This window comes from Monodelphis domestica, chromosome 4, assembly GCF_027887165.1.
Source record: "Monodelphis domestica isolate mMonDom1 chromosome 4, mMonDom1.pri, whole genome shotgun sequence".
Classification (NCBI taxonomy): Eukaryota; Metazoa; Chordata; class Mammalia; order Didelphimorphia; family Didelphidae; genus Monodelphis; species Monodelphis domestica.
Genome location: NC_077230.1, coordinates 233,597,696 through 233,614,393, shown reverse-complemented (window position 1 = coordinate 233,614,393; position 16,698 = coordinate 233,597,696). Strand labels below are relative to the sequence as shown.

At 46.9% G+C, this 16,698-nt stretch overlaps 1 protein-coding gene across 1 annotated transcript in view; it reads right to left on the bottom strand.

Moving 5' to 3' along the window:
- Positions 1-1,541: 1,541 nt before the first annotated feature.
- DSCAML1 (DS cell adhesion molecule like 1) overlaps positions 1,542-16,698 on the bottom strand; it is a 518,862-nt gene continuing 503,705 nt past the window's right edge. Inside the window, 11 exon segments of the mRNA XM_056794329.1 lie at positions 1,542-2,666; positions 4,860-5,171; positions 7,439-7,633; positions 8,882-9,034; positions 9,414-9,532; positions 9,745-9,775; positions 10,225-10,380; positions 11,766-12,053; positions 12,825-13,013; positions 15,676-15,774; positions 16,481-16,644. Coding sequence (XP_056650307.1) covers positions 2,188-2,666; positions 4,860-5,171; positions 7,439-7,633; positions 8,882-9,034; positions 9,414-9,532; positions 9,745-9,775; positions 10,225-10,380; positions 11,766-12,053; positions 12,825-13,013; positions 15,676-15,774; positions 16,481-16,644 — 2,185 coding nt within the window. The 3' untranslated portion in view covers positions 1,542-2,187.

The following is a 16,698-nucleotide window of genomic DNA, read 5'->3' as shown; positions in this document are numbered from 1 at the left end:
AGGATTGTTTGGATTTCATAACCTCTGAGGTCATTCCAACTCTTAAAAGTCTATTATCCACATAATCATATTCATGAAAAAGCAAGGCTCCCTCCCAGCTCCCCAAACTCCCCTCCACCCGGCCTGACCTGACTACACCTAAATAAATAAGCAGATTCATTTATTATTAAAACTCGAGGGGATTGCAGAGATATCTATTTCAACCCTGTCATTTTGTAGATAAGGAAGTCAAAGAGGGAAAATAGCTTTCCTAAGTTAGGAAAAACTTGGACTAGAACTCAAATTGACTGACTCCCTGTTTAGTGCTGCCCCATTACACCGGGCTGTTCCATTGTTCCTACCTTTGGGTTCCGAATCTCCCAAAGCCCAGAACCTCCCCGCTAGCCCAGCCCAGCCCAGCCTCCTTCAAGTCCCCTCTTTTCAAAGGTCTCCAAACATTTCAGAGCCGCTCTAGCCCCAGGATGGCCAGAATGGCCCCGCCAACTCCAGGTCTCGGGAATGGAGTGAGGTTGGAGGATAGAGACAGGAACGACGTAGTGTAATTGGATTGGTGGTAGGAACATCAAGTCTGAGGCCAGGGTCTGCTACTGAACCACTGTGTGGTCTTAGGAAGGCGCTCTCTGGGACTCAGTTTCCCACTCTGAAATCCTTGCCAGCTCTGAATCTACAATCCTGAGGATCCAACTGGTCCTCTGAGGTTCAGCTCCAGTATTGGCTCCATCCTTGGATGGAGCTGATGCAGCTACTGAGCTTTGTAACTCCTCCGCCATCATGCAGCACTTCGATTCAATCTCACAAAGCTTTAGTGAGGCTTTTTGGCCACTAGTATAAAATAAAACTCTTCATCCTGGCATTGAAACCTTTTGAAAGGTAGCATCAACCTACCTTTCCAGCCTCAGTTCATATTATTCTCCTGAAGGACTGAAACCTGACTATTTAGTACCTGTCCTTAAAGAGGACCTTCTATTTCTGCCTCCATGCTTTTATCTCCACGGGTTCTCCTGTACTTGGAACATGTGAGGACATTTTCCTCCTCCCAGAATCCTTATCTTTTCCGCACTCACCTCTGGGGTCACCGATCCCTTCTTCCTCCTCAAAGAGCCTCCTTCCTTCTTCTCTTATTATTACTCTTACTTCTCCTATTATTTCCTTCCAGGAGACTATAAGCTCGCTGAGGGCAGGGCCTGGTCCACAGCCTGTCTACAGTGGATAGAGCAGCACCCTGAACACAATACAGGTTTAAGAAATGCTTATTGGACTGGATTGAATTCTCTTATCTCTGTTTCCTCAGCTTTTGAAAGATTTTTGTATTACCTAACGTGCAAAATAAGAAGGTTGGGTTAAAATGATCCTTTCTGAATCCTAACAATGTTGATCCTATGGTTCTATGTCTCCGTCCCCCCCTGGTGCCCAGGACTGAGCACACGGCATGCCCCTTGGATCTTGGGAAAGCTTAAAGCCTTTTCCAAGAGCAACTCATTCCTGCGTGGTCCTCGCCTTCCTTCCCTTGTCTGTCCTGGCCGGACTCACCAAACACCACATAGAAACATAACCTTTATTGCACACGGCGCTGGTTTTTTTTTCATAGAAAAAGGTATTAACACATAAGCATCTGCAAAGTGAAGCAACTTCTGGTTTTCTTGGAACAGGAAAATCGCATGCAATGTCTGAGATTTGGGATTTTGGTCTTTGTCCAAACCAATTGAGATCAGGCCGGAGGGAAAGAGTAAGTAGGGAGTAGGGGAAAGGGGGGCAAGGGGAAAATCGCTGAGTCTTTGTGCCTCTTTCCTCAAAGCAAAGTGAGAGAAACATGTGTGTGCATATACGTGCGGTGTATATACACACGCATATTGGACTCGCCGACACATGTGCATGTGTGTATACGCACACATATACACACATGTAATGTGCATGGCGTGGTGTGTTTGCATGTGTGTATGTATGTGTGTGTGCGTGTTTGACCTGGAGTCAGATTCCTTGTGCCCTGGCTTCATGAGAAGAAGAAAATAGTTTCATTTATACAAAAGAGTTCTATGTACAGAGTTTGTGAGTTGGGGCGGGTTTTCGTTGTTGCGGCTGCTGCTCTTCTTGGTCTTTTTATTTTCTGAGAGTTTAATATAAATAATGCAAGAAAACAGTCTGTGAGTGAGGGGGCCTGGCTTGGGGTGCAGCTCCTCCCGGCGGCCCCTACACCAGGGTGTAAGACTTCGAGTAGGCGCCCGCTCCCTGCTTCTGGGACCTCCCTACCCCCGACGCGCTCATCTCAAGAAGTGAGTCCCTCGAGCCTCCCATTTTGGTGTGGGGCCCGCCAGCCCGAGGCGGCTCCGTGCTGGGGGCTGGGGGAGCCGTTGCAGTGGTGGCGGCTGCAGGAGGGGGTTCGACAGGGGGCGCTGCCGGAGGTGGGGGGGCGGCGCCGGTGGGGGGGCCCGGCATGGCCAGAGTCCTCTGAGGTAAGGTAGCGGTGGAGGCTGGCGCCCCAGGATGGGGGAGGCCCAGGGGCTTGCTGGCAGGGTCCAGGGTCAGATGTCGCGCCTGGGTGTGGTAGGTCCGGGCCATGTTTCGGATGGAGGCTTCACGGGGAGGGACCACGGGGCAGGGCTCGTGCCCATCGGCCTTTCGGAAGAAGGTATCTGACTTGACATACAGGGGTAGGTTGCAGTATTCACCTGAAATCACAAAATCACAAAATCTTAGGGTTGGAAGAACTTTATGGAGCAACTGGTCTAGCCTCTCATCCAGTGCCAAGATCCAGCCTCGGAGGGTCCCTCCTGTGCCTGGAAGCTCACCACCTTAAAAGATACCTTAAGGGGGCAGCTGGGTGGCTCAGTGGATTGTGTGTCAGGCCTAGAGACGGGAGGTCCTAGGTTCCAATCTGGCCTCAGACCCGTCCCAGCTGTGTGACCCTGGGCAAGTCACTTGACCCCCATGGCCTAGCCCTTACCACTCTTCTGCCTTGGAGCCAATGCACAGTATTGACTCCAAGAGGGAAGGTAAGGGTTTAAAAAGAAAAAAAAAAAGATACCTTAGTCCATCACAGAATAGCTCTGATGAACAGAGAGACCTTTCTTAGGGTGAATGGAAGCCTGCCTTCCAGTCACTTCTCGCCATGACTCCTAGAGCTATGTAGAACAAGCCTCCCCCTTCTTCCACACGGCAGCCTGTCACTACTCAAAGACAGTGATGTCTCTTCCCAGACGCTTCTCTCGGTAGACAGGCCCAGTTTTTTTAAGTTATAGAGTTTCGTGGCCCCTTACCATCGAGATCCCCCTCCTCCGGGAACCCCAGGACTCCAGCTTTTATAGGGGACCAAGGTATAGATCCAGTGTCAAGGACTTCTGCTCCCTCACAAAAAGTGCCTGGGTTGGGGGTTCCAAAGTCTAACTCGCGGAAGCCTGGCCTACAGTTACTTCTTGTTGCTTAGTCATTTCTCAGTTGGGTGACCCCATTTGGGGTTTTCTTGGCAGAGAGCCTGGACTGGTTTGCCACTTCCTTCTCCGACTCATTTGACAGAAGAGAAATGGAGGCCAACGGGGAGGCCAACAGACTTGCCCAGGGCGACACAGCTAGTAAGTGTCTGAGGCCAGATTTGAATTCAGGAAGAGGAGGCTTCCTCATTCCAGGCCTGGCACTCTGTGTACTGTGCCACTTGGCTATCCAAGCATAGGGTAGGTGCAATAAATATCTGTTCCCCTGTTTGTATCCCATAGTAACACTGTTTTGTAGTGGTAAGGAACTGGAAACAAAGTAGATGCCCACTGATTGGGAAGTAGCCAAACAAATTGCAATGCAAAGGACTTGGGTTCAAATTCCAAATTTGCTTTTTTTTTTAAACTCTTACTTTCTGTAAGATTAAAAATTAATATCTAAATACTCCAAGTATTATATTTTATAAAGTTTATTAATAAATACTTGAAGCCTAGCATAAGGAAAATAATAGCCCCAGTAAAGAAAGAAAGCTTCCTGGGACCCCACAGGTGGCTGAGAGAGAGCAGAGCATCATCAGAAGAAAGAGAAAGGGCCGATTTACACACAACTTATTTACTAAATGTGAGGATGCAACATAGACAAAGGGAAAAGGATTCTGGGAGATGAAGTCCAAGGGCACAAGATTTCTAATTACACATTTCCATCTTAGAATTGATGCTAAATGGAAAGAGAGCCAGGCCTGGAAATGGGAGGTCCTGGGTTTAAATCTGACCTTAGATACTTCCTGGCTGTGTACTTAGAAGGTAAGGGTTAAAAAAAAATGAATTTGTACTAAGTATCAGTTCCAAGGTAGAAGACTGGTAAGAACTAGGCAAGTGGGGTTAAGTGACTTGCCCAGGATCAAACAGACAGGAAGTATCTGAGTCCATATTTGAACCCAAGTTCTCCCATCTCCAGTCCTAGATTTTTATCCAATGAGCCACCTGGTTGCCTCCGAATATGTTTCTTACTTGCTACCTGGGTGAACTTGGGCAATTTAGCTCAAATAAAATATGGGCTTCATTTTTTTAACCTGTAAAACAAGAGGTTGACTTTATGTCCTCTAAGGAGTCATCTAGGGTTAGGTGTAGGATCTTGAGGTTTTTAATGTCCTTCCAAGTGCTAAAATCCCATGGCAGTGAAAAGTGCCCCAAGAGCAGGCTAGTTCAGTTGTCAGGAGGCTAAATTACTGGGCTACTTCACCTCCTAGCCAAAGGACAAAGAGACAAGGCTATTCCTTTTTAGGGACTGAGTCTCCCCAGGCAATACACCAACACACCTTTGGACTGAGTTGTCAGTCCCTCTCCCTGACCAGGCTGATGTTCACTGAGTGTGTCAGGGTCTGGCCCTCTCACTCCCTGCCCCTCAGGAGTTAATGGTTAGGTCTCACTCACTTTTGTTGGCACGGTGTGGGATGGGCACAGCCACATTCTTGCCCCGGTCACTGTCCTGAGGCTTGGGTGGCGAGGCAGTGAAGCGGCAGATGCCTGGCTCCGAGGGGGTGCTCATGGAGGTCATGCTGTCGGCATTCTCGTTGGTGCCGGTGGTCATCTGGTCTGAGGAACTGTCTGAGATGAAGCACTCAGTGATCTCAAACTTGGCATGCTGCAGCTGCTCCTCCAGCTTGGCATGTTCATAGGCTCGGGCCAGCTCCTCATACGTGGAGGAGGCACTCTCTGTGGACACCATGCTGTTCCGCCCTTTGTCTAAGGGAGAAGAGGCAAATTAGGAAAAGCCACAGAGAAAAGAATATGAGAGAGAGAGAGAGAGAGACAGAGACAGAGACAGAGACAGAGAGAGACAGGGAGAGACACAGAGAGAGACAGAGAAATAGAGAGACAGAGAGACAGAGACGGGGGGGGGGAGAAGGGTGGGAAACAGAGAAAGGGGAGACAAAGAGAAAAAGGAGAGGGAGAAGAATAGAGACATTGTGAGACAGAGACCAAAAGAGAGAGACAGTGAGAGACAGAGAGAAGGGGGAGAGAGGGAGAAAGAGAGGAAAGAAAAGAGAGGGAGAAAGGAAGGAGGGAAGGAGAATGGGAGACAGGAAGAGGGGAGAGAGACAAAGAGGGAGAGGGATGGGGAGAGAGACAGAGTCAGAAAGATAGAGAGACAGAGATGGCGGATGAGTTGAGGGAGAAGGAGATGGAGGAGAGAAAGCAAGCTAAGGGAGGAGAGGGAGTGAGGGAGAGGAAGAGATGATTATATGGCACAGTGGAAAGACTTCAAAGCATAGAAGCTGGCCTTAAGAGCAACTCTGCCCTTTTCTAGTCTATATGATGATGGGAAAGTCACTTAGAAGTGAAAGGTTAAATAATTCATCATAGTGATGCCAGAGGGAAGATCTGAATCCAGTTCTTCCTGCCTCCAAAGCCAGCTTCCTATCTACTATAACTTGCTGTCTCTCTCTTGGAATTGTAGTGGGCACCATAATGTACTGGAAAGAGCTTTGGGTTTAGAGCTAAGTGAATGAGGTACCAATCATAGCTGGGTTACACACTATCCATGTAACCATGGTCAAGTCACAGTTCTCTGGGTATGAGGTTCCTCACCTTAGAAGGATGGAGGATGGAATGATGAAGAATCCTTTCAAAGGTTCCTTTGTGTTCCAAACCTCATCACCCATATCACTGGCTTTTTGTGGAAGCTAAATTAACTAACATGTGTGAAGTATATTGGAACTAGAAAGCACTATAGGAATGTGAAATTACTGTTATGATAATTATTATTCTTGGCATAACCTTGATCCTGACTTGATTAACATGGAAGGGATCCTTCATCACAGTTCATCCTCTTACACACTGACCTGTGTGGAGGTGAGGCAATAAAGTAGGGATGGCTCACAGTGACCTGGACTTTTTTTTTTAAACCCTTATCTTCTGGACTAATTCTAAGACAGAAGAGCAGCAAGGGCTAGGCAACTGAGGTTAAGTGACTGCCCAGAGTCAGGCAGGATTTGAACTCATGAAGGTGAGTCTTCCTGACTCCAGGCACTCTATCCACTGCACTATAGAGCTGCCTCTATGCATAATCATATTATTCACCGATCTGCTTGAAATGCCATAAAATGCCACTAAGACTTTTAGTATTAATAACTATATCACTGGAACAGGTGGATGGCTCAGTGGATGGCGAGTCAGGTCTGGAGTCAAGAGGACCTGGGTTTAAATCTGGCCTCAAGACACTTCCTAACTGTGTGACCCTGGGCAAATCACTTAACCCCACCTGCCTAGCCTAATGTAGCATCACAATTTTTTTTATTTATTCCAGTTCAGACCTATGATTTCATCTTTTTTTAGGAGTTCTATCTATGAATAGAGATTAGCAACTGTCCTGCAATTTATACTCCTAGAGAATTGCCTCTCTAAGACCAACATGTGTCGAGGATTTTTGATATCATCAGTGGGAATTCCTTCCATGGAGGAAAAATCTTATACAACCCATCGAGAGGTTTTGGTCTGCTGTCCAAAGAGTGACTTGCTCGGGTTCCCACAGACAGTAAGTGTCAGCAAGAAAATTCGAACTTAGATCTTCTGATTCTAAGGCTAGTTCACTGGGCTGTGCTAGCTCTTATAAAAATTAATAATTTTTTTTATTATTGTTGCCATGGTTTTTCCCTTTTTTGTACTTTACTCTAGGTGTCCTTTGTCCATGCATTAGTTGTTTCCTACCTGTCTGGGTTCAGAGGTCAGGGGAATGCAATTCTTGCCAGAACCCAGCAGAGAATCTTAAGCCCCCAAAGGTTAAGTGAATGCTCAAAGTCAAACTGGGAGTTTGTGCTCCTGCTGGGAATAGAACACACAATCCAGATCGTATGATTTCTGTTCTTTTCCACTGGATTTCACAGCTCATAGATTTAGAGCTGAATGGGACTCTAGGGCTGGGATGGGCAGGATTTCCCAAGACCTGGGGTAGGAGAAAGGGAGCAGTCATGAGTGTGCTGGGGTAATGGCATTGAGGAATCAGGACTCACCTGTGTCCTGGGAGAGGCTGGCACTATAGCTGTCACTTTCAGTAACAGTGATGCCATGTTGGGATCCTACAGTACGCCAGTCAGAGGTGAGAGTGCGGGCAGGAGTGGAAGCCTGGCATTTGGTCAGTGTCCACTGACTGGAATAACGATTGCGGGTACTATGGGCAGACTTGACATTCTTCCTGGACACAGGATCTGCACAGAGAAAGTAATGAGAGAGACTGCCCCAATGGCATATACATATTCTTCTTGGTAGCCTATACAGAGAATATTTTGTTTAGCGTTGGAGAAGATGCAATCTGGGAAAATTAATTTTGAATGAACTTTTCCTAGATTCTTGCTCCATCCACCCAGTTGGGGAGGTTGTCCCACTTGTGGGGCAGGATAGGAGGATCAAAGCCAACAGGTTCTGAGTGGTAGGAGGAATGACCCATGTCACATCGAGAACCTTGGCTTTGGGTGGGCAGGTGATAGTCGAAAACTCTTCTTCCTAACTTAAAACTCTAGTGACTGACTCTTCCTTCTCCTTTTTCTTGATCTTGGACTTTCCCCCTTTGTTTTGTGGTCCCTAGGGCTCAAGTTAAAAAAAATCCCAAAATAAAACCCTTACCTTCTGTTTTAAAGTCAATACAAGTATTGGTTCCAAGGCAGAAGAGCAGCATGAAGGGCTAGGCAATGGGGGTCACGTGGTTTGCTCAGTGTCACACAGCTAGGAAGTGTCTTGAGGTCAGATTTACACCTAGGACCTCCTATATCCTGGCTCTTTATTTACAGAGCCACCTACATTCTCCCAATTACATTTTAATTTGGTCCAGGCTATGCTCCCCAGCAAACTATTTTTTGACACCTCTGATTAGCTGACTAGATGTCTGCTCTTCTTTTGTCTAAAAGTGAGAAGGGGACAAAAAGTATGATCATGTGTCATAGCTAGGAAGTTTCTGAGGTCACATTTGAACCCAGGACCTCCTGTTTCCAGGCTTGGCTCTGTTGGCTCTCTATTTATTGAGTCCCCTAATTGCCCCAGCTCTCCTTATGTCTTTTTTTTTAAGTCTATACCTTCCATCTTAGAATCAATACTATGTATTGGGTCCAAGGCAGAAAAGCAGTAAAGGGTAAGCAATGGAGGGTTAAATGATTTGCCCAGTCACCCAGCTAGAAAGTGTCAGAGATCAGACTTGAACTCAGAACCTACCATCTTTAGGCCTGGCTCTCAAACCATTGAGCCACCTAGCTGCCCCTTGCTGTCCTGATGCCTCAAAGAACTGTTTGGGAGGAAGTCCTAAACCTCTGGTCTATCTTAGACTACAATGACCCTAAGGATGGGAGAGGAAGGAAGGGAGATAGGTGAAGGAAGATGCTGGTAACTGAGCCAGAATTCCAGGGGATATGGGGGCATGCTGGTATTTGGGAGGGAAATGGAAAGGACAGGAGTTTCCCACATACTGGTGCCAGGTCGGATGTCAGACATGTCGATGAGGGGCCCTGTGTTCTGGATGAGGGCAGGGTGATGCAGGGAGACCCCTGTGCAGAAGCTCTGAGGATTGACAGCCTGGCTGAATTCACTGTCTGTTACTGGGATGGTGGCTTTGTCGTCCCCTGGAATGAGAATAAGAATCATAATCCTTGACTCATCAAGTCAACAAGCATTTATTAAGTGTTTTCTATGTGCTTGGCACTGGGCACAGTGATGGGGATGCTGGAACCTTCTTCTCTTTACCCCAACCCTATGAAACAGGCAGGGTGGGGAGTATCAGTCCTTCAGAATATCGGGGCTGGGGCACACCAAAGGTCACATAGCTATTGGTGAATCTGGGTTAGAACCCTGGTCCATTTCTACTGAGCCACTGGAAGCCATGGTACCATGATAGTCATTCACATCTGGTGACTGTGCCCTAATGAGGTCAGAGACGATCCTAGGTTAGAAGGTGGGGATGAGCAGGGAGCCACAAAGGGGTCCCCCAGAGGTCTTGCTCACCCAGCTGTTTGATACCCTCCTTGTCCTCAATCAGCAGCTGGACCCGGGGGATGTCAATGTGGAGCCGAGGACCTTGGGGTGGCCCCTTCACAGGTGTGTCCAAGCTTCGATTGCTCTTGCTACAGAGGAAAGGAAGGATGCCCAGTTAAGAGCCATCTCAGTAGGCATGGAGGGAAGGTTGATCTGTTAGAAAAGGTGGTAGTGTGGGGACTGAGCTGTGTGGCAGGCAGAGAGCAGCTAGGGTCCTGGGCAGGAAATAGAAGGGTCAGGGACCCTGTGTTCAGCAGAGCTCTTGACCCCAGCTTTATAGGAATAGAAGGGAATTGCTTACCTTATCAACATTTCTGCTAAACTCTTGGCGTCTGCAAAATACAAGAGAGAGAGGGTTAAGGGAGGAAGGAGGCTGAGTGTAAAATTGGCAGGAGTTTGGAGTCAAGGGTCTCAAGTTTGGGGTCAAGGAGTGTAGGGGGCTCAAGGCTGGGTGGGTTGATGGCCGTTACCTGTGTGTTCCCATCTCCTATCTAAGTATCTATTTCTAATTACTTCCAAAGACCAGCAAGGGTTTTATCCTCCTTTTTTTTTCTCTCTTCCATGGAGACATGAAGATTAAAGATGAGGAGGGCTTGTACAAATCCACAAACCATACTCTCAAACCCCAGGATAATGGAGAGTTGGTTAAGGAACCCTGATTAATTTTTTCCTCCTCTCAGGGAGCTAAATTGAATGCCCTCTCCCCCAGCTTCACCTCCACATATACCACTGGCCACACAACCCTAAGGGGAGAAAACCCAAAAGGTCAAGACCCTCCTACCTCTGAGTCTCTTCAGTCTTTTCTCCTTCCTTTTCTTTCGAATGATGATGAGCAGGGCCACCCCTAGGGTGGCCAGGATGACTGGGCAGGCGATGGAAAAAAGCTTCTTCACATCATCCCCCTCTCCCTGGGCTGACTTGATGGGTGGGATGGTGCCTAAGACAGGAGTACCAGGAGGGCTCAGACAACTGGGGCTGAGCTAAACTGAGATGGAGAAGGTTCTCTTTCATGTCATAACTAGGTCAGCCTCTCTAGACAGTGTTTAGAGAGCACTGGGCTGGGGGGGGGGGAGGGGGCGGTCAGGAAGATCTGAGTTCAACTAGCCTCAGACACAGGTTAGTTATTCCACCCTAGGCAACTCATCACACCCTCATTTTTCTCAGTTTCCTCATTTGTAAAATGGGAATAATAACACCTATCTCCCAGATTGTAGTAAGAATCAAATGAGATAATTGTAAAATGCTTAGCATAGTTAATGCTATGTAAATGTTAGCTATTAATATTATTATTACCTCCTAGAGTTTTGAAAATTGAATGAGATAATATTTGCAAAGAACAACCCCTAGCATAAGATTATTTTTTTCAAACCCATACCGTTAGTCTTTGAATGAGTATTGTATCCAAAACAAAAGATCAGTAAGGCTAGGCAACTGGGAATTAAGTTTTACTCAGGGTCACATAGCTGGAATTGCCCAAGGTTAGATTTGAACCCAAGACCTCCCAACTATAAGTCTGGCTTTCTATCTATTGACCCACCTAGCTGCCACTCTAGTAAACTTTAAAAATAAATGCTTGCTGAATTGGATAGCATTGTAACATGACAGCTTATGTTTATTTTTATTTTTTTTTAATCAGCAAGTATTTATTATGCACTTAATATTTCCCAGGCTCTGGGGATACAATGAATGAATGAAACAACCCCTTCTTAGGAGTTTTTGCATTCTACCGCAGGAGATAACATGTACATGGAATTTATATAGAATAAACATAAATCTTCACCTCCTTCAACACTTCCTTATATTATATGCTATAGTTTCTGTCCTCCCCTGGATATATTGGGCTTGGCAATGTCTCCCTCAAAAAGTACAAGACTTCAAGTGTGATATGAGAAGTGCAGGGGTAATGGGGTTATTATTTCACTTCTGCTAAGTCAATGTTGTTACATAGTTATGCTTTATTTTACTCTTTTAAACCTAGATTTCTCCTCAGTAACATTTTTTTTTAACCTTGACTGAGAATCAATTGAACTAAGGGAAAGAGGGATTTACTGACTGTTATTCAGCCCAGAGAATCCGGGAGATTATCGGGGCTCTGGGACAGGATGATGATAGCTGGAGAGAAGAGCTGCCCTTTAGGAGAAGGGGCTCGGCGGTGGCGATGTGGAAAGTGGGGTTCTCCCTCTCCCTGGGGTGTTCCTTCTTCATCCCGGGCCGGAGCTCCCCCATTAGAGGGCATTCTATACTCTGCGTGGCCGGCCCGCCTGCTGGTGCTGACCCATCCCCAGAGGGTCACCGCGCCACCGTCACGGGGGCTGCACTCACTTCCGTCATAGTCCAGCGTGGCGAACTGAGTGGTCTCATTGCCGCAGCCTGCACTGTTGCAGGCCCTCATGCGCAGCTCGTACCAGGTGGCCTCTCGAAGTTCTGCTAGGAACACCTCCCCGGAGTTGTTGGCCCGAAGGCCCTGCCAGGCCCACGTGCCCTTGGGCCTGTACTCCAGCAGGATGGACGTGATGGGGCAGCCCCCACTGCTCCAGCCCTGCAGGTTGAGTCGGGCGTGCGTGGAGTTGATGTGGGTGAAGAGGTGCTGGTCTTTGCTGAAGGACGGTTCTGGGGGTGGGGGTGGGGAGGAGACCGAGGAGTAGGGGGAAGGGCGAAGGGGGGAGGGAAGGGAAGGGTTAATGTGGGCTGGACCAGCCCCCTTGTCTGCCCCCAAGGTAGGCGTCCCCCTGGGAGATTGTTTGGACCTTCAGGTCCCTCCTCCACCTCCACCTCCTCCTCCTCTGATGGTGGCCCCAGGTGGTGTCAGGGAGTGAGAGGCAGATTGGGGTAGGGTTTCGGTAGGGAGCAGAGGCAAGGGGGACCATAGGAAGGTGGGAAGAGATGGAGAAGGGGGAAGGGAGAGGGGAGGGAAGAGGAAAGAGAGAGAAGGGGAAGAAGGAAAAGGAGAAAAGGGGGAAGAAGGGGGAGGGGAAGTAGAAATCTTTCCCCCACCCCCAAAGCAGAGAAGAGGGATTGTTTTCTACCCAACTTTGCCCAGAGAGAAGCTAACATTAAGGGAAAGAGTCTTGGTTTTCCTCCCTCATCCGACCCTGAAGCTTTGACCTCCATATCCAACCTCTGCCCAGGGCCCCTCGCTGTTCTAGCCTGTTCCTGAGTTATATCAGCTTTTCTCTCTCTCTTGGCTCCCCTCTCCCTGAAATCTATTACTACCTACCTTGGTTCACTTGGGGTCCCCGTAATGAACTCCACTTTTAGCACAACCTTGATCCCTAGCGCTAGGCTTTGTCCTTGGGCTAGTTCCCTATCGGGATCCCTCCGCACCTGAATGAGTCCCACCCGGAGCCCGGACCCATCCCACTTCCCAATCCTGGTCCTCACCCCGCCCGTGGGTCTTGGCTTCGATGATCTCGCTGATGCGCCCCGCGCCCACACTGTTCTTGGCGGCCAGCTTCACCTTATACCAGGTGCCACACTTAAGACTGTCCAGTTTGAAGGAGCGCTCGCTGGAGCTTATGAATACATCCTTCCACTCCTCACTGTTGTCCACAGAGTACTGTAGCACAAAACCTAGGGGAGGAAGAGGGGGTGATCAACTCTGGGCACAAGAGAAGTCCCAGACCCAACCCAGCTTTTTCCTTAGGCTCCTGGGATACCCCAACCAGACAGCAGAAACTGGGGCCCTGGCAGGGGTGGTATGCAAATGAGATAAAACCTTCTGGACCTATGTAATAGATTAAATTAAGGTACAGTTGGGAGTGACTGGGATCCAGTCTTATGTCATTCTGCTAACTTTTTGCCATGGGCTTTGTGCTTCTGCCAAGATGGGCTTCTTTGCATATATGTCACATATTTTCCCATCTCTGTGGATTTTGGTCAGGTTGTTCCCTATGCCTGGAATGCCTTACCCCTCCTTTTGACCTATTGAAATTCTACTCGGGTCCAGTTTAAATGTCACCTCTTCTGTGATGCCTTCCCCCATTCCCTATCCCTCAATTCAGAAACCACTTCTTCCCTTTATACTCGTGTTGACACTTATGTAGAGTTTTTAGATGTATAAAGGACTTTATGCATGCCATCTGATCCAAACAACAATCCTGGGACATAGGCACTATGGGTACAATTATCTCCATTTTGCAGAGGCTCAGAGAAATTTAGTGACTTGCTCAGAGTCACATAGTCATTAAGTACAAGAGCTAGATGGGATTCAAGATCAGGTCACTCTTTACTCCACACCCAGAACTCACATATATCACTTTGTATTATATATGAATATTTGGAAATTTGTAAGTAACATGAAAGAACTATATCCAAGGATGTGCTGGAGCCAAGTCAAACCAGAGGGCTGATTGTTAAATTTTTTAGTATAAGCATTTATGCCCTGGAAATTTGTTTACAAGTTTACAAGTTTACAAATCAGTTGTTGATTTATTGTTTTGTGGATTTTCTAGACATTAGAAATCAGTGGAGAGAATGTTAATAATGCAGAGAGAGTTTAAAGTATTGTTCTTCCAGGAGGTTTTTTTTGAAAATCATTTATTAAAACATTTACTAGTACACCTCTGACTGCTGATTTTGTATCTTGCCCAGCATAGTCCCCTGCATGCAGTAGATTAATAAATGTTTATTGAATTGGATTAAATTGGATATAGCATTGTTTCTGTGGCTCAGATACCCTGGGTGGAAGAAAAAAGGAGTCGTATGTTGGTACTCAGAGCCTTCACTTCAGAGTCTCCTGGGAGCTGCACAATTACAGAAATATAGAACTTCATAGTTCAAAGGAACCTTAGAGGTATCTCTTTCAACTGGTACCTAAATGAAATTCCCTCCTTAGACTTTGCTTGAAATCCGCCAATGAACTCACAGCTTCTGGAGGTAATTTATTCCCTTTGGGGAAGCTCTAGTTATTAGAAAGTTTTTCCTTACAACAAACCTAAATTTGCCTCTTTCCTACTTTTACTTAGGTCTCATACTTCTGCCATCTGAGGTCAATGAGATCAAGTATAAACCTTTTGCCATGTGAAAACCTTTCAGATATTTGGAGGGAGGGAGCATATCCTCCCTGGTGTGAGGAAAGTCCATTCTAGACATGAGGGCCAATGTGTACAAAGGCATGGAAATAGAAGATGGAGCATCTGGTGTGAGAAATATAGCAAGGACTGTTTGTCTTTATTAAAAAGTGTATGAAGGGGAATGATGTTTATACAGTAAGGCTGGAAGGGTGGGCTGAAGTCAGGTTGTGAAATTAGAATGTGACACACTGATCCTCTCCCTTTTCCCATACCAGAGCTCCATAGTTACATTCAACTCAACAAACATTGATCAATGCAATTGGAGAAGTCTGTATTTGGCTTTAGAGGTAATTGGGAACCATTGGAGTTTGCTGAGCAGGGGAATAACATGATCAGAACTGAGTTTTATTATTATTCCTTTGGCAGTGCTGTGTTGGATGGTTTGGATTGGGAAGAGACTTGGGGCAGAGAGTTCAAGTAGGAGGCTCTTGAAATAGTCTAGGCTAGAGGTGATGGAAGCCTGAACCAGAGTGCAGGTCATTTGATGAAGAGAAGGGAATGGATGGGAGAGATATTGTGAAGGTAGATTGACAAGATCTGGCAACTGGATATTTGAAGGGAGGGAGACTAAAGAATTGAGAATGGCTCCAAGGTTTCAAGTCTGGGTGACTTGAAAGATGGTAGGACCCTTAATAGAATTATGGATATTCCCTATGACCAGAGTGCCCAGCAACTAAAGAACTTCACAATAGTGCTCTTATTTTGAGCCTGGGATCCAGTACTTTTGGAAAAGGCCCTGAGACATGAGTAAACACCTCCCAATTGGCCCTTCATTACAAGGGCCCTCTTTCCCCACCTCATTCCAAGAGACTGATTTATTTTATAGTTAAGAAAGGGGCCCCTTTTATACATTCTTTGTTTATTGATGATGGTTTAGTCATTTCAGTCATGGCTGACTCTTTGTGATCCTTTTTTTGAGGGGTTTTCTTGGCAAAGATACTGGAATGGTTTGCCTTTCTTCTTAGGGACCCAGAATCAAAACGTTTGATATGGCTTTGGAAGTTTAGTTGTAATTCCAAGTGCCCTATAGGCCTTGGTACTTGCCATTCTTCTTTGGAGGTGGTGGTGGGTATAACAGAATCTGCCCTATCTCTGTGTTCAAATTCCCTCCTTCTGGCCTCAGTCCATTCCTCCCCCAGTCCATTCTATTTCCTCCTTACCTCGAATGGAGCTGCCCCCATTGTCCCCTGGGATCCAGGCCAGAGTGATAGAGGAAGCCGAGGTCTTAGATACAGTCAGTCGGGGCTGATCCGGAGGTACTGTAAGGGGAGAGGCAGAGCCTTCTCAGACTCCCTACTACTACTCTTAGCTCATCCCAAAGAGTTAAATCTAACCCCACTCTGCTTGGTTCATCCAAGATGCTAGAATTTCTCCCTGAGAATAAGAGATAACTCATAAGACTCATCCTACTGTCCTGGCTGAATTGGGTTACCTTGGCCTAGGCCAGCATCCCAAGACTGCTTCTCCATGGGTTTTCATCACTTCCAACACTTCCCAAACCCTGAACCATTTAAGTTAAGAGATGGATCCAAGATGGGGGTGGGGCAGGGACATTTTGGAGTCCTTGTCTTTCTATATCTTTGCATGTTAGGCTTCCTCTTATACTAACATTCTTCTCATTTCCTTCCATTCTTTCTCTGTTCTAATCATAGAGTCATATATTTAGAGATGGAAGGGACCTTAGAAGTCATTTAGTCCAACCTCCTTATTTTGCAAATGAGGAAACTGAGATTTCATAGAGTTGCCTAAAATAATATAAATAGTATGAATGGCAGCGCCAATATCCCAGCACAGGACTTTTGCCTTCCAACTCAGTCCTTATCTCCATTCTGTCCTAGAAAGCTATCTGTTCTACTCTGGGACCTTGCTTCTCCCCGCCCCCCCCCCCCCAACTACTCTTTCCTTTTTCCCTTTATTCTCCAATCCCAATCCTCCATGGCCAGGTTTATGCCTCAGTGCTTTCACCTTGTACCAGCAGGTTGATGATGATGGTATCAAAGCCCCAGGTATTGGTGGCAGTACAGGTGTAGTAACCAGAGTCCTCGGCCTTTACCGAGCGTAGCACCAGTGTCCCATTGGTTTGGATGAGCCGATGCCCATCAACAGTCACAGCGATGGCAGAGTCTTCACTGTTGGCAAGGGGGCAAGATCAACAGGGACCTGGATTCAGAATCCCAGGCAAA